The sequence below is a fragment of the Schistocerca piceifrons genome, chromosome 6 (assembly GCF_021461385.2).
Source record: "Schistocerca piceifrons isolate TAMUIC-IGC-003096 chromosome 6, iqSchPice1.1, whole genome shotgun sequence".
Lineage (NCBI taxonomy): Eukaryota > Metazoa > Arthropoda > Insecta > Orthoptera > Acrididae > Schistocerca > Schistocerca piceifrons.
This window is the reverse complement of record NC_060143.1, coordinates 373,058,197-373,081,838: the sequence shown is the minus strand read 5'-3', so window position 1 is coordinate 373,081,838 and position 23,642 is coordinate 373,058,197. Positions and strand designations below refer to the sequence as shown.

General features: G+C 40.4%; 1 protein-coding gene across 1 annotated transcript in view; it reads right to left on the bottom strand.

Moving 5' to 3' along the window:
* LOC124802620 overlaps window positions 1-23,039 on the bottom strand; it is a 177,566-nt gene extending 154,527 nt beyond the window's left edge. Inside the window, exon 1 of the mRNA XM_047263509.1 lies at window positions 22,843-23,039. Within this exon, the coding sequence (XP_047119465.1) occupies window positions 22,843-22,903 (61 nt within the window). The 5' untranslated portion in view covers window positions 22,904-23,039. The remainder of the gene's footprint in view (window positions 1-22,842) is intronic.
* Window positions 23,040-23,642: the final 603 nt, after the last annotated feature.

Genomic DNA, 23,642 nt, shown 5'->3' with positions numbered 1-23,642 from the left:
TTGAACCAAAGACCTTTCGTTCCGCAGCTGCTCACGCTAACCACCGGACCACGGCGCTTCGGAGCTTGTAGTCCCCTTGATGCTGCCTATGTTGTGCATTGACTACTCAGTTTGTATATTTTGCTTATTTTTTTCATAGTTCCACACAACTTCTTCTCGATTGATCTGTGTTCAGTTTTTCAAGGCCTATCCACTGTGCCAACTTGTAATTAAAACTGAGGGGGGTGCGATGGGGAGGTTCCCTTGTTAGAAGATACGTTAAGCAAAGGCTCCGAGCACTATGGGACCTAACTTCTGAGGTCTTGAGTCTCCTAGAACTTAGAACTATTTAAACCTAGCTAACCTAAGGACATTGCACACATCCATGCCCGAGGCAGGATTCGAACCTGCGACCGCAGTGGTCGTGCGGTTCCAGCAAACTGTAGCGCCTAGAACCAATTTTTTTTTAAATCTCATTTTGTTCGTTTTCGTTCGTTGTTTCTGCTCGGGGCGGACGTCGCAAGACACCCGTTTCAGTTCGTCGTTAACCCATTAACTCAGTATTTTTATTACAGAGGGCAGCTAACCCTCTGACCGAACACGCTGAGTTACCGTGCCGGCAATCCGCTCGGCCACTCCAGCCGGCGTTAAGGAAAGGAAACCTACGTTTCTAGCATTTGTAGAACTGGAGACAGTTTTTGACAATGTTGACTGCAATAATCTCTTTAAAATTCCGAATGGGGCACGAATAACCATATGGCTGTTACAAGAGTAGAGGGGCATGAAAGGGAAGCAGTGGTTTAGAAGGGAGTGAGACAGGGTTATAGCCTATGCCCGATGTGACTTAATCTGTATGTAGAGCAAGCAGTAAAGGAAACAAAAGAAAAATTTCGAGTAGGAATTAAAATCCGTGGAAAAGAAATAAAAGCTTTGAAGTTTGCCGGTGACAGTAATTCTGTCAGAGACAGAAAAGGACCTGTAAGAGCAGTTGAACGGAATGAACAGTGTCTTGAAAGGAGGATATAAGATGAACATCAACAAAAACAAAACGAGGATAATGGAATGTATTGAAAGTCTCTTTGGGTTTGCTGCCGGATCCTAAAATCAACTAGACTCGATATTTCGGCGATCCAACGGCTCGCCATCTTCAGGAAATGCTGCTTCTGCTGATGAGTCCCGCTGAGAACAGCGGGACTGACTGTTCTCAGCGGGACTCATCAGCAGAAGTAGCATTTCCTGAAGATAGCGAACAGTTGGATCGCCGAAATATCGAGTCAAGTTGATTTTAGGATCCGGCAGCAAACCCGAAGAGACTTTCAAGACTTATTACGCCGGGAAAGCCTACGTAATCATAATGGAATGTAGTCAAATTAAATCAAGTGATGCTGAGGGAATTAGATTAAGAAATGAGACACTTAAAGTAATAGACGAGTTGTGCTATTTGAGGAGCAAAATAACTGATGGTGGTCGAAGTAGAGAGGATATAAAATGTAGACTGGCGATGGCAAGGAAAGCGTTTCTGAAAAAGAGAAATTTGTTAACATCGAGTATAGATTTAAGTGTCAGGAAGTCTTTTCTGAAAGTGTTTGTATGGAAGTGAAATATGGAAGATAAGCAGTGTAGACAAGAAGAGAATAGAAGCTTTTGGAATGTGGTGCTACAGAAGAATGCTGAAGATTAGATGGATAGATCACATAACTAATGAGGAGGTACTGAATGGAATTGGGGAGAAGAGGAAAGAGTCACACAACTTTACTAAAAGCAGAGACCGGTTTGTAGAACACGTTCTGAGGCATCAAGAGATCATCAGTGTAGTATTGGAGGGAACCGTGCAGGGTAAAAATCATAGAGGGAGACCAAGAGATGAATACACTGAGCATATTCAGAAGGATGTAGGTTGCAGCAGTTACTCGGAGATGAAGAAGCTTGCACAGGGTAGAGTAGCATGGAGAGCTGCATCAAACCAGTCTCTGGACTCAAGACCACAAGAACAACAAGGGTTAAGTTTCGGTCGAACTGGCAGCGTAACTACTTTTAACGTAACGTTCACAAAAGTCGTTTTTCTTTCATTACCCTCAAGGGGCACGTTTAAATTAATAGTCTTATCGAAATAGCCGACTATGCTTGTGGTGTTACATCGTAGTCAACAGAGACCAGAAAAGGTCGAATATCTGGAACGCAAAGTTGTGCTTGTATGTCAGTAAAAAAGTGGTAGTGCGACCTCCAGACCGCCGGCCGGAGTAGCCGAGCGGTTCTAGGCGCTTCAGTTTGGAACCGCGCGACTGCTACGATCTCAGATTCGAATCCTGTCTTGGGTATGGATATGTGTGATGTCCTTAGGTTAGTTAGGTTTAAGTAGTTCTAAGTTCTAGGGGACTGATGACCTCAGCAGTTATGTCCCATAGTGCTCAGAGCCATTTGAACCATTTGAACCTCCAGACCAGATGAGAGGAAACGCAGATCAGCAAATCGTAAGTAATTACTATTTTTACATAAAAAATCTCGACGTGAACTGTTAAAGAATCTAAAAATAACAAAACTGTATCGTTATAGATCCCACTGATGATGAGTTGGAACAAGAAAAAAGCGAAACGCGTCTGGGATAAGTAAATTAAGTGGCTGCACTTTATATGCTCTCTACTTTGGCGATCTTCAGTTGTTAAGCTGTACAAATAACAATTTCCATGTGCAACTTTTAGTTTCTCATTTCCTAGAGTATTTCCTACAGTACTGACTGTACTAATTCAACTAAAATCCACTACCCTTCTTTTAATTTTGTTGATGTTCATCTTGTAAGTCCCACTCAAGACACTGTACGTCCCACTGAACTGCTTTTTCAAGTCCCATGCCACCCCTGACAGAATTACGATGTCCTCGGCCAACCTCAGATTTTGTATTTCTGCTTCCTGAACTTCGACTGATTTTCCGTATTATTCCTTGGTTTCCTTTATATCTTGTTCACTGCATAGGTCTAATACATCTGTTGACTTTGAAATTTGCGTGTATGTATAGAAATAAACTCAAAAAAATGTTCAAATGTGTGTGAAATCTTGTGGGACTTAACTGTTAAGGTCATTAGTCCCTAAGCTTACACACTACTTAACCTAAATTATCCTCAGGACAAACACACACAACCGTGCGCGAGGGAGGACTCGCACCTCCGCCGAGACCAGCAGAACAGTCCATGACTGCAGAGCCCTAGACCGCTCGGCTAATCCCGCGCGGCAGAAATAAACTTATCTCTTTGGATAAAAATATGAAAACACCGCGAGAAATGGATGTTTCAGTACAAATGCAGATTCTAACCAAGTGTGCAGGTTTCCCTGTTGTGTCGGACCACGATCGCCAATTGTGCGATGTGCTCAATACGTTGCAGGTGTCAGCCGTGATCAGAACAGTGTTCTGTGTAGTTGTGGGTACATTATGTCGGAACTAAGTGGTTTCGAAAGAGGGCAAATTTTCAGCGCTCGTATGGTGGTTGCTTCCGTAGCCATGGAAACCAGTGTTTGGTTTTCCAAAAGACCGTATGTTTGATTTAAGCAGCATACAGGGAAAGCGGAGAAACATAATCCGCTAAGTCACAATGCGGACGAAAGTGTGTGTTGAGTGATCGTGACAAGCAGTCATTGAAGATGATTGTTATGAAAATAAGACGACGCCAGCTGCGAAAGTCACTGCAGAGCTAAAAGTCACACTCGCGAATCCTGTCAGCACCAAAACGACACGAAGTGAGCCCCACAAGCAGGGAACATCAGGCCGAGATGGAACTCCAAAATCACTCATTAGTCATGCAGATACCCATAACAGGAAAACATGGTGTCGAATCCATAAAACCTGGACAACAGAGCAAGAGAAAAAAGAAATTTGGTCGAATCTGTCTTGTTTCACACTGTTTCCAACTACTGGCCAAGTGTACGCCTTAAGAGCGAAATATGGCTGGGGTTCTGTGATGATTTGAACAGCCGTATCATGGTACTGTATGGGACCCATGGTTACTCTGCAAGGTCGCATTACTGTCAAGGAATATGTGACCTTTTTGGATGGTCAAGTGCATGTTATGGCACAATACTCGTTCCCTAATGGTGATGCTGTGTTCCAAGTCGACAGGGTCCCTGCTCACACGGCTCGCATCGTACAGGACTCGTTTTCTGAGCACGAAGATGAATAATCGCATCTACCCTGGCCACGACAGTCACCAGATCCCAATATTATTGAGCCTTTGTGGTCTACTTCGGACAGGAAGATGAGTGATCGCTATTCACATCTATCATCTTTACCTGAAATTACTGCTATTTCGCAGTAAGAATGGTATAACATTTCCTTGAAAAATACAGGACCTGTAACCCTAGAAGACTAGAAGCTGTTTTGAATTACAGCTTCATTACAACACGCGTTTCTCACGCACTGACATAGTTACGTTACATGCTGCCATGATACACGCTACAGTCCAGAGTCCTCTAGCGGCAGATGGTTGAAAATAAGTAGACACGAAAAATGTTAATAGTGTATCTTTTATTTTTAAAAATCTTAAGACTTTTCGCATGGAAAATTCGGAGGCTGTGCTTTTCATCACACGCTCATAGACAACTGTAGGAATTCTCCTGGCATACCCAAGGAGCCTGATCGCTGTTGTTCTGGGTTGTGTAGCAAGTGTGACTTACAATGCTGGACGTGGTGCACAGTGAAGGACTTAGGCTGATAACTGGAACCTTTGGAACCAGCTTCATACTTAGCCTCTGCTTCGAGGCTGATACGCCACTACTTCACATCAAGTGGAAACTCTTTTGGTTTGACAAGCCTATGTGACGTTATCCATGCCACAGAAACCTGCGTACCATACCGTTGCCTCCCATCAATGGAATGATTGTTTAATGATCCACAACAAGTAAGGAGAGCGTAGGGGATATGAGGGAAGAATAGGTTTTAAAGATGAGTGTAGGTTCATTTAGAATTTTAGACCAAAATTGGAGCAGACTTCACCTTCGCTTCCAAAGGGAGCCTGAATTATTTACATTGGGCAAATTTTAAGAAAGACTGCAGTCCATTTTCTACTATTTGTTTTATTACGTTTTAGAATGTCATCACAAATTTAAAATAGAGTACACAATGTTCAAAGCAAGAGACCTCCCTTGACTGTTCAGTAGCGTTCCTACACTGTATCTTCGCCGGCCGCGGTGGTCTAACGGTTCTAGGCGCTATGTCCGGAACCGCGCTACTGCTACGGTCGCAGGTTCGAATCCTGCCTCGGGCATGGATGTGTGTGATGTCCTTAGGTTAGTTAGGTTTAAGTAGTTCTAAGTTCTAGGGGACTGATGACCACAGATGTTAAGTCCCATAGTGCTCAGAGCGATTTGAACTTGTCCGCAGCTCGTGGTCGTGCGGTAGCGTTCTCGCTTCCCGCGCCCGGGTTCCCGGGTTCGATTCCCGGCGGGGTCAGAGATTTTCTCTGCCTCGTGATGACTGGGTGTTGTGTGATGTCCTTAGGTTAGTTAGGTTTAAGTAGTTCTAAGTTCTAGGGGACTGATGACCATAAATGTTAAGTCCCATAGTGCTCAGAGCCATTTCAGAGCGATTTGAACCATTTGAACTGTATCTTCACGGAAGGGTACGCTCTACGCGATATTAACATTTTTGTAACTATTAATTATTTCTGTGTTAAGATGAATGTACACGAGGCCTCCCTGTGGACGTTGCACCCACAGTAAGGAAATAATATTCATTTTTTCTCTTTCTGTCAACCATATATATATAGTGCGCGAAATAATAGTGAGACAACAAACCTTACATCCAAACTAAGAACTTTACTTCAATTTAGCAGTTACATGGATTCGAAATAATCTCCTCACAACCCCATACAACGTTTACATCGAGCACACTAATTGTCGAAAGAACAGTGGATACCTGACTGCGTGTCTTCTTCAGTATTTCGGTCACAGCACGTTGGATGTCCTCAGTGTCACTGAAACGTTCCACTTTTTAACCTCATTAAATTTGTGGAAATAGAAAAATTCGGCAGATGCCAGGTCAGGAGAATAGGGTGGGTGTTCGACCACAAAGATCTGTTTTGATGCTGAAGCCCGTTTTATGCAGGAATACCCAACTGTTGGCAAAACAGATGCCTCCTGACACGGAGCACGCGGTCAAAAAAGGGACGTTGTATGAGTCTTGAATAGTACTCTCCCCCGCCCCCCACCAGGCAGAATTTCACGATAGATCTCTCCAGAAGTTTTCCTTTTCCGTATTTTCTTAAGACAATCATTTCCGATAAGACGTTACATGTCGTTGTAAATTTCTGATGTAGTTTCTACTAATTTATGGTATAACTGTATCATTGCTCTGTGACCCATGATGGTACATTCGAACGCCTCTACTTACACAACGTCACCTTCACGACAGCTGTGCGTGCACTGTCTGAGCCATCGACACGATCAAAGCGTCTGAGTGTTCAGCAGAATCTAGCGGCTGAACTCGTAACCACATTTGGTGCGTTTCTTGAAAGTTTTCCGGAAGGAGTCCCATTAGTTGTGTGACTCACTGTGTATTGTACTACTTCAGTTTCGTGGATAAAAGGAAGGTATCCTTTTGACGAATTAGCCACGAAGTGTCGCTGTCGTAGTTCAGTACGCCCGTATACTTTTCATTTGAACGTAGCACCAGCTGTCATGTGTGTAAGTCTAAAGTCCAATAATATAGTTAAATGCCTTATGGATTTAGAGAGCGCCCATATGAGAGTTTTTAGGGGGCGTAATGAGGGTGGGGGGGGGGGGGGAACTGAAGTATTTTTAATGTTTTGGGAAATGAATGGCAACTTGTAAGAAGTAATAAAAAAGTTCCAGTTAGAAAACTGTGTAATACTAATTTTTAGATAATTTACGTGAAAGAAGAACACTTGCCTACATTGTATTTTTTCCTTGCCCTGAGAGCTCTCCGGATGGGCCGAGAGGGCGGGGAGAGGGGGGAGCGGACCCCTCTTGTCCCCGGATATGGGCGTTCTTGATGTATTTCACTTAACAATACCCTTTCTATGCTTAGCGTATGTACTCCTTCAATAAAATTCTTCAGGGTATCAGACCGCATCGTCATAATTTAAAATGCGCCAACGTTTCGGCCAGCGCAATTTTAAATTATGACGATGCGGTCTGATACCCTGAAGAATTTTATTGAAGAAGACAACGGCCGCGGAAGCCTACGCTTACACTTAGCGTATGTAGTTCAACTTTTGTTTATTTTATTGTATGTGGGGCCAACCACACTGTGGTTCTAAAATTGTGTAATGGACGCAGGTACGCCAAGTGTAAACCAAGTGTGAGTGTTTAACAGATTACGTTCTGTAAGTGTTCTTTTTACTCTTACGTCTAAATAACCAGTGTCTGTTGAATATTTTGTATTTTAATTATGTCACATCTGATACGTACTGCAAACACTTGTCAATGGCTGCATAGCCGAAACTACGTAGTACAGACAATCTAAAATAAAATGATGGTTGAATATCGACAATAATAGCGGATGAGACAAATTGACATTGTTCAACAAAATTGCTTGAGATTATTTCAGTGTGATAGCTGTTGATCTCGTAAATTTTCACGTCCTTCGTGGTTATCACATTAATGGTTGGTTGGTTGGTTGGTTTGTGGGAGTAAAGGGGCCAGACTGCTACGGTCATCGGTCCATCATTAATGGTCGAATTAGCATAACATAGCTGTACCAGTAAACCTCCGCTCTTTCCCCTCGCCTCTCCACACCCTGAGTCTCTACAGAAACGAACTAGAATGTATAAAAGAGCTTCAAACGTCTATTTATTCTACAAATGAGTTAGTTTGTTATATAAACTCTTAGCTAAATCTATTAATAGACACTCATATTTCTGTCTGGGGTCCGCAGCCCGTGGTCGTGCGGTAGCGTTCTCGCTTCCCACACCCGGATTCCCGGGTTCGATTCCCGGGGGGGTCAGGGATTTTCTCTGCCTCGTGATGACTGGGTGTTCTGTGGTGTCCTTAGGTTAGTTAGATTTAAGTAGTTCTATGTTCTAGGGGACTGATGACCAAAGATGTTAAGTCCCATAGTGCTCAGAGCCATTTGAACCATTTTTTTCTGTGTGGTGCCAGTTGTAATGACACCCATGTTTATTTCCCTAATTCGGTAATTGCAGGCTATATATGATAGAGTCGTATGAGAACTATCTTCCATCACAGATTTTTTTTTAATTCTATAAATATTTACACAGTCGGTATTCAGAACTGTTTACATTTTGGCGCTGATAACTTGTCCGTTTAGCGCCTCAAATCACATCATTTCTGAAAACCTAATTTTTATCGTGTGGTATATATCGTACAGCGATATAACTTAGTAGTTAACTTCAGTGGTACATGTGCGTATTGTCTGCAAAATGAGCAGCGAATATAAAAGAAATAGTGAAATGTCATGTTTCATGCCGGTGGTTTGCCACATGCTCAACGAACATAATGAAGCGATAAATTGTTTTCCTAACATTAATTTGTGAAGATATAGCCTGGATAAGATTGAAATTCTGTTTGAAATTTGTTGGAAGCCACCAAGAGCTTTCATTAACAAACACTGCATGAATATATCCTGGACAACATGCGTGAGTTACGCTGTACACAATTTCTAGCTTTAATACTTCATTGCTTATGTTGCCCCTTTAACGTAAGATTACATTTCTTAATGACAAAATTATGAGTTACGAGGGTCACTCCAAAAGAAATGCACACTATTTTTGTAAAAATAGAGTTTTCATTCTGCATGTGTGAAAGTTTCACAGCGTGTAGATACAACCTTCCCGCTTGTTTTCAAACTTAGTTCAAACTGTTCCCGTGAGTGGCGCCGTCACAGCATGTCTTCAAGATGGCTGCTACACTTGACGTTCGTCAGAAGCAACGTGCTGTCATAAAATTCCTGTGCTGTGAAAACGAGACAGTGGGAAACATTCACAAGAGATTGAAAAGGTGTAAGGAGATGCTGCTGTCGATCGCAGTACAGTTAGTCGGTGGGCAAGCATGTTACGTGATGAAAGCGGGCATGGCAATATTGAGGATTGTCCTCGCAGCGCCATGCCTCGTACTGCACACACTCCAGACAATGTGAAGAGAGTTAACGAATTGGTGACTGCTGACAGACGCACCACAGTGAACGAATTGTCACGCTACGTTGGGATAGGGGAAGGAAGTGTTTGCAGAATACTGAAAGTGTTGGGGTTAAAAAAGGTTTGTGCCAGGTGGGTTCCCAGGACGTTGACAGTGGCTCACAAAGAAACAAGAAAAACTGTATGCAGCAAACTTTTGGAACAGTACGAGAATGGTGGAGATGAATTTCTTGGAAGAATTGTGTCAGATGATGAAACATTTCTCCATCATTTTTCACCAGAGACGAAGAGGCAATCAATGGAGTGGCATCATGGAAATTCACACAAGGAAAAAAAAAAAAAAAAATTCAAAACCACGCCTTCTGCTGGAAAAGTTATGGCTACAATGTTTTTCGATTCCTAATGACTCTTGCTTGTGGACATCATGGCAAGTGGAACCACCATAAAGTCTGATGCATATATGACGACACTGAAGAAACTTCAAGCCCGACTGAGTCGTGTTCGACCAGATCGGCAAAAGCAGGATGTTTTGCTGTTGCACGGCAATGCACGGCCACATGTCAGTCAAAAAACCATGGAAGCGATCACAAAACTCGGATGGACAACACTGAAACACCCGCATTACAGTCCTGACCTGGCTCCATGTGACTATCATCTCTTTGGGAAAGTGAAAGACTCTCTTCGTGGAACAAGGTTTGAAGATGATGACTCCCTTCTGCACGCTGCCAAACTGTGGCTCCAAAAGGTTGGTCCAGAATTTTACCGTGCGGGTATACAGCCGCTGATTTCAAGATGGCGTAAGGCAGTTGAGAGGGATGGAAATTATGTGGAGAAATGAAAATATTGTTCCTAAAGGATGTATCTACACACTGTAAAACTTTCAAACCTGTAGAATAAAAGATCGATTTAAAAAAAAAAAGTGTGCATTTCTTTTGGAGTGGCCCTCGTAATCTTACATTTTTAAATTCGGTCAATAATTGTAAGAAATACTGAAAATAAAATTTTTGTTTTCCCTGTAAGCCGTTCAACAGGCAACCTGCAGCTGAGACCAGATGTCCCTTTCAGACCGTAGTGATATAGATGCTTGGGCAATCTCCGTTCCGGAAACTGCGCCGCTGAATCTCCGTGCTCTTTTCGCCGTTCTGCGACGCTGATCTTTTACTATTAAGTTTATTCGAGAGACACGGGGCACCCCGTATCGCAAACGTTACCCCTGTACGCGGTCTAGCGGATAATCTTCCGCCGCGCTGAGTGAATCGCCTGGCGCTGAAATTGGCTCGTCCGGCGGAAGCTCGTGGCCGCGCTGCGGAATGCTTCTCGCAAAGGTGAAGCTGACATTTGCACTCGACAGGTAATAAGAGGCGCCGTCTTACCCTCGCAGACCCAAGGGGGGGGTAACGGCACAAATAACGGCCGACAACCTTACTGTGCTGTACGAGGGTTGCATTTTAAGCTTTTATAACCGACCGCTAGTTGGCGCTACTGAGATATGGTATTTAAATTTATCATTTCTAGTTCTTTCGCTTCATTCAAGAGTTGGTAATCATCCTCCAAAAAATAAAAAAAATTCATTATTAATTTACAGAAGTTTGTCGCGGTCGTGCTTCGTTTTGACAAATTTCGTAAAGGTTGCCCATAATTGTTGTTGTGCACAACACAACTGAAGCAGCTCGGCCCGTGATTTACCATTATAGAGCGGTATACTTCGACAAATACGAAACTGCAGTACCGTAACTCTGCTATTTTGTTACCGTCTCCGTGTGTACTCGCTATAAATGTAGGATATTTTTACGATTGAAGTAAAGCCTACTCCAAATAGTGTATTCCTGTAAAAAATAAAAAAAAGGTTTGAACCGCACAGAGCCATATATTAATGACTGTTACGCACATTCACAACAGGTACGATGTCTCTCACTCATACTACTTATTTGAATAAGATATTAAAATAACGTATCATAGTTAAAAGTAAAGGTAAAATAAAGAATAGTGATGAGAGCTATTATCCTCCTCAGGCTTTATGTAGCGAACGCGCTACCTCGACTTTGTGCCTGATTGCAGCATACATTTTACACCATGTACTTTGTGTGCGTCACTTTTTTCGTTTCTGCATGTTCCTAACAGAAGGAAGCTGTTCATCATACTCTCGCAAGTCTTCAAGAAATAGATATAACAGCTGTGTGATTTTAGCAATTTTGGACTAGAATACGATATCGTAACATTCTAATAGACTCAGTACAGTATCGATTAAGTTATTGTTAATTTAATCACAACAATATAGAGATATAAATCGTTTTCTTGTGGCACTGTGTCTGCACTCGGCAACGAGCTACATTTTTACGTTTCAGTTGCGTTGTTTACGCATTTGCAAGGTGCTTGAGCGGCCTCTAGACGATGCATATAATATTGCTAATATTTCCCAGATGCACGCTAATCTTGGCCGTCTAGGAGTCGATGAAGAAGTTGCGCAATAATATTGAGAACTCTGGAAATATACTGCGCTGGCTGGGAATATTGTGCCGTCTGCTACACACAACACAAACCAAGGACGTTGGTTTGGGTTAGATTATGTTTGCTTTTGTGCGGAAAACTAGTTCAAAACAAGACGAAGGAGTGTTATTACTGGAGTGCATCGAAATGTGCATATCATTGTCAGAATACGGTAGGGCAGATGAGTGCAAAAAAGGAAAAAAAGTTAAGAATGATGAGTCATACGATTTGTTGCTCAGAAAATGTAGGGGACGATCATGAAGGAAGACACTGAAAAAAATTAAGTAATGCAAAATTAAGGGGTAAAATGTACAGATATTTATGTCTGTGAACATTACTACGCGAAGAAATGTGTCATAACTGTATCTCAGACACCGTAAGGTGAAACTGTAGTTGTGAATTTCAAGTCTTCGGAAGATATCGTAGTGTAATAGATAAGCGTTGAATTGGTGGAACTGCGTCGGTCATTGCAGTATTTGGTTTTTTGATGACGGGTGTATAGGTGTCCATCTGTGGGGACGCCATTTCAGACGTTGGACCGTCAACAAACAAAAAGCTATGATAATATATTTTTTCCGTGGAACCTCAATTCCGTCAACAAATTTTCGTGAGTGATCATTCATGCTCCTTGAACCAATTTTTCATTTATTTTTCTTCTTCTTGCAGCAAAGGAAAGCAGTTATCATAGCAGCAACATGTTTATCGTCCAACATTTCGGACCATAATATTATTGACAATATAATTGGTAATGTAATTGAGTATTCAAGGGAGAATGTTACTAATAATTCACAGTATTTTGTGCACTACTATTCGTCATATAGGGGCCGCTTAATGTTATGTTTTATGACAATAAGATAAGTACTGCACATATTTCAGTCACTTTATAACGTAAATAGTTACACTATTAACATATCCTGATAGTTTGGTAAATCACACCAATTTTTTAAATTTAGTATTTTAGTCTTATTTTGCTTCAGAATAATGCATTGACCACAACATAAATTTTTTATTCCTAAAATCTCGTCTCAGGGCTGATGAGGTTAAACAATTAAAATAGATGTGACGGTTGGTTGCGGAATGACTCGTGATAGCAGACGACTGCGAGAAGTAAGATCGATGCGTGCATGTTACTAAAAAAAGACACCCGCTGCAGCTCATTAAATTCCACCCGATTTCACCTAAACTCAGAAAGAAGCTCATGTCAATTCTTGTAAAACAATGTTCAAAAGATTTGACTGAGGAAACGCAAAATCCGTATAAAAATTCGTAACTGGAGATATAAGTTGGACGTATCCACACAAGCCGGAAACCAAGTGACATTCAGTTGTTTAACTGTTCCTACATGAACGGGATCCAATAAAAGTGACTTTTTTCTCCAAGCCCTCCCAAGAAAACAAGTGCTTCTTTCTTTGATTGTGCTGGACATGCCACGACCATTTCTTTAGAGGATCAAGGGGCAGTTGATTCTGAATCGTGTACAACAATTTTTTTGCGACAAGTCATCGAAGAAATAACGATTAACAACAAAAAGTCACGAGAATGCCAGCTGCTACAAAACACGTCAAACAATTGAGTGTTTGACGCACGAAAACAATCTCTCACTTCCCGCATTTACCTGAAGCGTCGTTAAACGACTTTTTTTTGTTCCCAAATGTAAATTGGAAAATTCTTAGGTAACGATTTTCTTCACTTGAACAATCTGTTGAATTTTGAATCCTTCCAAAAACTTGTTTTTTGAGATACTGTACCAACATGAGAGTGAAAGAGATGTTTAGAGAATAGGTTAGCACGCACGAAAAAGCGCATACTTTTTAATGGCAAATATTCTGAGAAGGAATAAAACTTCTTTTACTAAAAAAAGATTTTTGTTTTTATAGTTTTTATAAAAGCTTAAAAGACACCCTTGTAGACAGTCGCAGAGTCTATTAAATAATTTTATACAATCATTCCATAATCAGTAAGAAAGTTGCTGTTTTCCTGTATGCTCTATATAATCAAAAGTATCCAGAGAAGTACTAGTAGACACTAAAATGGGGCGTGTCCACCCTTCGCCTTAAGGGGGGTAGGAGCTCAAACGGGCTGACTTAGAGCAGGAGAGCCACCACAGGACATTTTAATTTCCATTGTCTATAATTTTACAAATAAATTCAGAAAACTTTGTTAGCATGAGCAGGAATTCAGAATTCACACTCATAGCAGTGGAAGTTCAGAAACACGGCAAAATAAATTTTTTTTGCATGTGACATTTCATCATTTTTTTCGCCTACTGTTGGCTGCATTTGTTGTTATAGGTACACTTTTCTTCATAAGTAAGAGAGATTCTTCGATGAATTTTGTACAGCATACGAACCATAATTAGAAGTGTATAAATCTCTAAAATTTATTTGATTTATGAAAAAATGAATGAGCTGTTACACTTTAAACCTCATATTTAGAAAAAACTCAAATTTATAGTTAATTATCTTAATTTTTACCAGAGCTTTTAGTAGATTTGGAAAATTCTGGAGTTTCATACACCTGAAAGTAAGTAAGGCGATGCAGGTGTGAAGCGTTCCTGGTGATTGGTGATCAGCTCATTCACATTTTCTAGATCAGTCATGCAACAGACGTAGGCAACTAGGCCTATATCGCTGTCAGTTTGTTATCGAATTTTGGAGCAAGTATTATTGTCGTATGTTATGACCTTTCTGGAAAGTGAAAATCTTCTCTGTAGGGATCAACGTCGATTAAGTAACGATCGTGTGAAACCCAATTCGCTCTGTGCGTCATCGAGAAAGTAATAATATCGTCGCTCAGGTTGATGCTGTGTCCCTAAATTTCCGCACTGTCGCCTATTGAACAAATACTGGCGAACGTAATATCGGACCTGTTTTGTGATTGTATGGAAGAATTCCTGACAACCAGAACACAGCATGCCATTCCGAACGGAGAGAAATCTTCAGACGTAAAAGTGACTTCGAGCATACGACAAGGGTGTGTTGCAGGGTTTTTACTATTCACTATATACGTAAATGACGTAGTGCAGTGGTTCCCAAACCTGAGGTAATGAAATTTTCTCAGACGTAAAAACAAAAGATTTAGATTGTGTTTCGGTCAAAAAAACAAATTATTTTTAAAAGATCATTGCTAGTATCACTACTTCATAAGACTGTAGTACTTCTTACATAAGTTATCATTAACACTACTCAATAGTCATTTTGCATATAATATGTGATGTATCACTTTGTCCTTACGTATTCTGGTGTACAGAATACGAATCTGCTTTTCAAAGTGTTCTAGAACGTAAGTTTTTTTTAAGTTTTTGAGATTTTTTTACTTAAATCTTTTGAAAGAAAAGTTTCCTAAATTGAATGAAGCAATGATGAAGTAAGGCATTTTTGTTGGAGCGCAAATAAGATAGCTGATGGATGATCCCATTGATACCAACCTCACATACATCGAATTAGCAACTGGTTATCTTTGAAAGCAATTTGAAATCATTTCTTGGCAACAAAAGAGATGGCAATTATGTTTCCATTATTAATTATGGGTTCGAAAACTGCAAAAATATGGGGTTTAGACTGCTGATTAAAATCCACTTTTTATATTTATACCTTGATTTCTTTCCGAAAAATTGGGGACCTTAAACGGTGAGCAGGATGAAAGATTCCAACAATACGTCCGTGTGATGGAGCACCGTTATAAAAGTCACTGGGACCTTCAGATGATGAGAGACTACTTCTATGTTCTTGTTAGGGAGAGTGATAGTTAGTAACATGTTCCACGGATCATTTTGCACGATAGATCGTAATGATGTGGAACAAGTCATTATACATTCACATTGCAAATTTATTTGTATATACCGTTATATTCCGAACATTTCTAATTTTTTTTACAAAAATACATGCAGATGTGAGTAATTCCTACCCATCATCTTTTACACAGTACAATAATAGAAATTCTTCTATGGAACAGAAGGATTTGTCAAGGAGAAACTTTCTCAGTTCGTTAGAAAGTTTTACTTTGCTGTCTGTCTGACATTTTATATCAGTTGGTAAAGGATAAAAAATTTTTGTTGCAGTATTGTGCACCCATAGCAGTGCTAAAAAACAACCTTAATGTTAAATAAAGAACATAATTTTTCCTTCTGGTATTGTAATTATGTACCTTATTATTCCTCTTGACTAGTAGTGCGTTGTTTATAACAAACTTCATGAGGGAATAAAATATACTGTGAAGTAGTAGTCAGAATGCCCAACTCATTAAACAGATGTCTTCACGATGATCGTGGGTGAGGACCACGTATTACACTCACAGCACGTTTTTTCGCGATGAAGACTTTCTTTCTTAAAGATGAGTTACCCCAGAACATTATTCCATATGACATTATTGAATGGAAATGAGCAAAATATGTTAACGTACTGATTTGTCTCTCCCCAAGTTTTGCAATGATTCTCAGCGCAAATGTGACTGAACTAAGTTGTTTTAAGTGTTCCTAAACGTGTAATTTTCCAGTTTAAATTCTCATCGATTTGGACTGCTAAGAATTTAGAAGCTTCCACCCTGTTTATAATTTCCTCACCATGTGTTACACTTATCACTGGTGTAGTACCTCCAGGAGCGCAGAACTGAGTATGTTGCGTCTCTTTAAAATTGAGGACGAGACTATTCGCACAAAACCAGTCAATGATGCTTTTAAGAAGTTGGCTTAAGGTCTCTTCTGTTTCTGTATGTCTGCTTGAATTGATTACAATACTACTGTCATCTTACAAAAAAAAAAACTAATTTTTATTGTTGGATACTAGAAGGAAGATTGTTTACATATATGAGAAACAGTAGTGGACCTAAGAATGAACCTGAGGGAACCCCATGCGTGACTTCTTCCCAATCAGAAATATGTCCCTGGACTGTATTGCTTGAATTACTCTGTACAACTTCCTGCATTCTTTTGGTTAGATGTGACATTATCCGTTGTTTCGTTTTGCCATCAGTCCTATAAAATACTAATACATCTAGGAGAATAATGTGATTCACAAAGTCAAATGCCTTAGAGAGGTAACGAAAAATACCAACTGTTGCTGTTTTATTATTTAATGCTTGTAAATGGCATTCTCAATGAGCAACCCATCTGAAACCCATACCGTGATTTGCTAAGTATACTGTAGTTGCTAAAGTGAGATACTATGCTAAAATACATTACCTTCCCAAAAATTTTGGAGAATAATATCAGCAATGAAACAGGTCGGTAATTATTGACATCACTCTTATCTGTTCTGAAAGAGGGATTTAACACTGGCATATTTCAGTCTTTCTGGAAAAAGTCTTGAGTTAGTGATGCATTACATACTTCAGTATAGACTGGGCATATTATTTGGGAACAAAATTTTAGTACTCTATTGGAAACACCATCAAAACCAGATGATCTTTTATTTTTGAGAGAATGTGGAAGTTTCTTAATTTCAGTGGGAGATGTTGATGATACATTCATATGACTGAATTTTATGAAAGTTACACTTTCAACATATTCTGCTACTTTGCTCTTGAACTGTTTGTGTGTATGCTTTCTACAATGTTTAAGAAATGATTATTAAATGCATTTGCTACTTGTGGCTCATCATTTATAGCCCTTCCATTCAGTACAGTAGTGGTGTTGTGTTGTCTGTTGCTGGATGTCCTATCTCTCACTTCAGTACATTCTATATTCTGTAAGTATTTTGTCGGGATTACTGATTTCTGACATTATGTGCATGTTCTTTGATTTTTTAATAACCTTTGTTAGTAAGTTTGAGTATTTTTTATAGTGTGGCAGCTACTGCAGTATTCCTACTTCTTCTTGCAAAAAATAATTTTTCTTTTTTTTCTCAAACTGCTGTGATCCCACTGGTGATCAATGACTTTTTACCTGGTTGTTTAGTGTCCTTTCTGACTAGCTTATGAATTTATCATGGGATAGACTAAATCTTATGTTAGCATTTGGTTCACTGTAAATTACACCCCAGGTCATCTCCTGTAAACTTTTCTTAAAAGCATTTTTCCTGGAGTTATTAATTATTCTAACTGATTTCCACTGAGAAGTATCCATACTGTAAGGCGCTATATTATTTATCCTAACTAACTGTGCGTCATCATCAGATAGAGCATTTGTTGCTGGGTTAACAGATATTTTCTTACTTTACGATTCATCAAAGGAAACATTATCCTTCCGAGTAGGAAAGTTAATTACTGAGACCAAATTGTGGGATCCAAATAAGGTTTCCATATTATTTTTCCTACCAGAATCCTATCAAAAATCTACATTGGCGTCAAGATAGGTTATTAACTGCTTGCTCTTGTCTGACACGTAGCACAGTAAGGAATGGAGATTCCTCACAAATAGTTCACATTATATAGCACATTGCAATGAAACAGCAGACAAAGAAGAGCACCGTTGTCACATTTTTAGAATGTCAAAGAACGATAAAGTTCAAAATGTAACTAATGTAAACACCATGTTGGCACCATGTCCACATATAAACATTAAATAGTATTGAGTACTAAAGTACGTATTTCCTACCTGTTTTAATTCTGTCAGAGTTTGCCATTACTGTTTTTGATTCTGCTGAGTATCAAGGAAAAACTGATTTCACCAATGAATTCAGCACAAAATATTAGTTAAATCCACCCATTTACAAACCAAATGCATAAAAAGTTTAAATTTTCAAGATTGTAGCATTAAAGCGTGATGCAATATAATGGAGGTTACAGCTTCTGAAGCTGTTGAGATTTCTACACATGTGGATACCGCTGGTAAACAACTATTATTGAGGACACTGGTAAACTTATTACTGTGCACTTTATTAGACAGGTTCAGGTAAAAGAAACTCATACATTTTATTCCACTAGATGAAGGACTCTTTCTGTATGGCGAACATAACATGACACACAAGACTTTACACAATAGCAGGTTCACGCGGCGAAGTAGGCAATTAGACAAGTGGAGGCATACTAAGAGTGGGCAAAGCAAAGAGATTGTCACATAAAAGCAAAGACATGTAAAGATCATGCCGCACACGAGAGCCCAGATGTTCATTTGAATGCTTTTGATTAAATTCAACAGAAACAAATGTGTGATCATCATCTTCCTCACAAAGTCCAGCCGTTACCCACATACTTTGTACTTCGCCCCATGCATCTTTGACAGTAATATTGAGACCAATACGTCACATATGATTAAATATTTCACTAAAATTCCCTCATCGAGGTCTAGATAGTATCTGCAATGGACCAGAAATTGCTTCATTGTTCACTTCGCAAGAGATAACCGAACTGGCAGCACAACACAACAGTACCTATCTAATGGCTACCACACTGCCGTATTATAATTATTAGAGGCATTGGTAATGAACAAAGCTTTATTAGGCTGAAGTCTTTCAATTTTTGTCAGTTTAGAAGAAAGGAGTGCTGCAGTAAAGTGGTTTACAAACAGTAAGTATAGCACAAACATTTTAACTTGATTGATTTTAATAAGGGTTACAAGGTGTGGGTGAATTAAGTGTCGCTATGGAGTGGTGTGGTGTTCAATCATGTTTTTAAGTAGAGTTGGATACTTAGCTTGCTTTTCTGAGGCGGAATTGAAGGTAGCACTTGCGAAGGACTGAAAATTGTTTTATCATTGTATACAAAAATGTCGCTAGGAATGAGCAGTTCCAGTTGTGTCCTTGACTCATTTGTTCGAAGCTTAATAAATCACCTACAAAAACTAATATCATATATCTTTCAGCATTTCAAAAATGAAGATGTTTAAAGAAAATTCTTTTTCATTCTAAAGATCAGATAGGTACCAATGGTAACTATGGTTGAGGCCAGGAGTGAGGGAGGGAGGAGGTGTGGGTACTAGCTAGCATCTCAATGCTCTCAGGGGTAATATTCTTAGAATGGTTGGGCACTGACGTACTGGATAATGTCAGTAGCTCCATGAGGAGCAGAGAACTAGCAATCCTGCAGCGTTGTAGCTGTAGCGGAAAGCAGGAACACCTGCTGAGGATCGAAGTTTAGTGTACGGATTGGAGCGACCATATGAGAACTGTGGTAGGGAAGGTGAATGGTAGACTTCGGTTAACTGGGAGAATTTTAGGAAAATGTGGTTCGTAAGTAAAGGAGATCGTATATAGGACCCTAGTGCGACCTATTCTTGAGTACTCCTCGAGTGTTTGGGATCCGCACCATGTCGGATTAAAGGAAGAGATCGAAACAGTTCGGAGGTAGGCAGCTAGGTTTGTTAGCGGTAGGTTCGAGGAAGATGCAGGTTTTACGGCGATCTGTCGAGAGCTGAAATGGGAATCCTTAGAGGAAAGGTGCCGTTCATTTCGAGGACTACTACTGAGAAAATTTAGGGAATGAGTATTTGAAGCTGACTGCGTAGTGATTCTTCTGCCGCTGACATAATTTCGCATAAGGATCATGCAGATAAGATACGAGAAATTAGGGCTCACACAGAGGCATATAGACAGTCGTTTCTTCCTCGCTGTGTTTTGGAGTGGAGCATGGGAATGAGTACTAGTGGTACAGGGTACAGTCCTCCATGACCGTACTGTTGCTGGCGGAATATGTATGTGGATGTAGATTGGCAATTGACGCTCAATTAAATGAATGTAACGTGTAGAGCGTAAATGGATGGAAAGACCGGTTGCTGTATAGTTACCAGATTGCCGAACAAATACTGAATGCAGTCACATCCACTAAATGTCTGGGAGTATCGAATGGAGCGATTTAAAAAGAAACAAAAATATGAAACTAATCCTAGCAAAGGCAAATGCGAGACTGAGTCATTGGAAGAACGGAAGTGTAGTCCACCCATGAAATTACAAAACCCTCATTCGAACGGTATCAAATTTTGCACCTCAATCTGAGACCGCGAAGCGTCAAATAGATTTTAATCTAACTCCAGTGGCAGACTTTGGAAGAGAGATGTTGAGCACACGTTGATTTCAACTTTGCGAGAGTGTGTTCCTAAACGTGTCAGTACGTTTTGCGATAGACCACTAACGGTACATTCTCTTTGGCCAGCCTATAATGTAAGCGACTTTTACGACTTTTTTTGGAAAAACTAATGAAATTAAAAGTAAATCTTTCTGCACATTGTTTAGTGATTCTTCGACTGCATTTTCGGAAGGCCTTTTATTTTTTTTTTTAAAAAAAAGAAACAACAGCCATCATTAAGCACCTAAATGGACGAGTTAAATTTGCTATTTCCAAAGTGAGGTGTGTCCATGGTAGAAGTCCTACAGTTTGCAAATCAAATCTGAAATTAAAGAAACATACAATTTTCTTAATCTATACGGTATTGTGCACGGATTAATAGCACAGTTTTTTTGTAATTTGACAAAACAATAAAATGGCGGACGTTTGGAACAAGAAGTGTGTTTTTGATAACAATGTATCTCAAGCTGACGGAAGGGGTTGGGGATACACTAATGAAGATACCTTTCCGAAATTTGGTTTAATTATTCCTCGAATATGTCCGAAAGGAGTAATAGGCAATTTCTTACTTTAATCTGTTCATTAGTTGTTGCAAAAAATGCGACAAATACGCACGACAGAATTACATCTTTGTTTAAAACGTTTTCCATTTTATTATTCTGCCAAATTTCCAAAACGCTGTGCTGTTAATCCGTGTACACTATGCTATAGATTAAGAAAACTGTTTCTTAGACCGAGCGAGGTGGCGCAGTGGTTAGCACACTGGACTCGCATTCGGGAGGACGACGGTTCAATCCCGTCTCCGGCCATCCTGATTTAGGTTTTCCGTGATTTCCCTAAATCGCTTCAGGCAAATGCCGGGATGGTTCCTTTGAAAGGGCACGGCCGATTTCCTTCCCTCACCCGAGCTTGGGCTCCGTCTCTAATGACCTCGTTGTCGACGGGACGTTAAACACTAATCTCCTCCTCCTCCTCCTGTTTCTTATTTGACTGAGATATGATTTTCAGGTTGCACGGTTTCCGTCATGGTCACGTCTCATTTTAGCCACAGAAACCCCTCGGATAGGGGACTTAATGATGACTGAATTTCCTTACAAAAATTACAAAATGTTGTCCGGGAATCAGTAAATAATGTGAAAAAAGATTTTTTTTCCAAAGAATCATGAAGATCGCTTCTATTATAAGCTGATTGAGTAGAATAGACCTTAAGGGGGGTAGGACGTCAAACGGGCCGACTTCGAGAAGGAGAGGCACCACAGGACATTTTAATTTGCACTGTCTACACTTTTACAAATAAATTCATAAAACTTTGACAGCATGACCAAGAAGGATTCGGGATTCACACTCATAGCAGTGGAAGTTCAAAAACACAAAAAAATAATATTTTTTAAATGTGAAATTTCATGATTTTTTCACTTACTGTTGGCTGCGTTTGTTGCTATAGGTATACTTCTCTTCATAAGCAAGAGAGATTCTTCGATGAATTTTGCGCAGCTTACAAAACATACTTGCAGGTGTATGAAACTCTAGAATTTATTTAATCTATGGAAAAATGAATGGACTGTTACGTTTTAAAGTTCGTGTTTAGAGAAAATTCGAATTTTATAGTTAATTATTTCAATTTTTTACCACAGTGTTTAATAGATTTGGGAAATTCTAGAGTTTACTACACCTACTTCGTGTTTAGAGAAAATTCGAATTTTATTGTTAATTATTTCAATTTTTTACGACAGTGTTTAATAGATTTGGGAAATTCTAGAGTTTCCTACACCTACTTCGTGTTTAGAGAAAATTCGAATGTTATAGTTAATTATTTCAATTTTTTACCACAGTGTTTAATAGATTTGGGAAATTCTAGTTTCCTACACCTGTAAGTATTGTTTGTATGCTGTGGAAAATTCATCGAAGAATCTCTCTTACTTATGAAGAAAAGTGTACCTACAGCAACAAATGCAGCTAATACCAAGTGAAAAAATGATAAAGTTTCACATGCAAACAAAATTTGTTTTGTTATGTTTTTGAACTTCCTCTGCTATGAGTGTGCGCCCTGAATGCCTCCTGGCCGTGCTAACAAAGTTTTATGACTTTATTTGTAAAAGGATAGACAGTGTGAATTAAAATGTCCTGTGGTGCCTCTCCTGCTCCAAGTCGGTCCGTTTCGTGTCCTACCACCCCCCCCCCCCCCTTAAGGTACAATTGAGAGATTCGAGCTCAGAAGGAGGCATACCAACAACCATGGCTTCCGCCTGCTCACCATTCGCGACCGACGCAGCACACAAGGTACCACACGCTTGCAGGGTGTACGTGAAGATGTAGGTTCACCGTGACGCAGGTCATACCTTGTAAGGCAAACAGCGTCGCTAGGACTTGCAGCGCGTAGACGGCAACGTTTCGCCGCATGTCTGCCAGCACTGGTTGGATTCCTTAGACGTACAGCCGGCCCTGGCCCGCAGCTATCGGTGGCGAGCGGCGAGACGGAGTCATGGCAGTCGCTCGCAGCCACTGGCTCGGCCCTCGCGTCGGCGTCGGCGGCGTCTGCAGACGCACTGGTGGCTCGCGGGGCTGCCGGCGGCCGCGGCGTGGTCGGCGGGATGCGCGCGCACCTCCCTGTTTACGCGGGCTGCCGCCGTCCGCGGCTCGCCCCCGCACCAGCACCGGCTACTTACCGTGTTTTTCCTGCCGCCGCTGTTTGCCCCCGGCGGCACGCGGTGCACCAGCAGCCCCTGGCACAACACCCATTTCTGCGAATGTACCTGCAGCGCTGCTAGACAAACAACACAGCCGCTGCTGCCGGTGGCTAATATCAGTGTTTTGCTCCACTCACTTGTTTTTCTCCACTAGCTGGCCACGTCCCAATGCTTACCTGAATACACTCTACTTTAACATAACTTGTAGTTGCTGCCCTGACAGTTTTCGTAATCTTTGCTAGTTATCGTCCACGTGATCGATACAAATAATTTTTTAGTTGTGATGAATGTCATTTCGTTTTATCCCTTGATAATGGAAAAAAAAAAATACCGCGTGTCTAATTCCGGACCTTCAAGATCGACGTGAATTGCGTACATAATTTCGTAACTATACTATCTGGATAAAAGCATCGGAACACCTAAGAGAGGATATTAATACATGCGTCTCTATG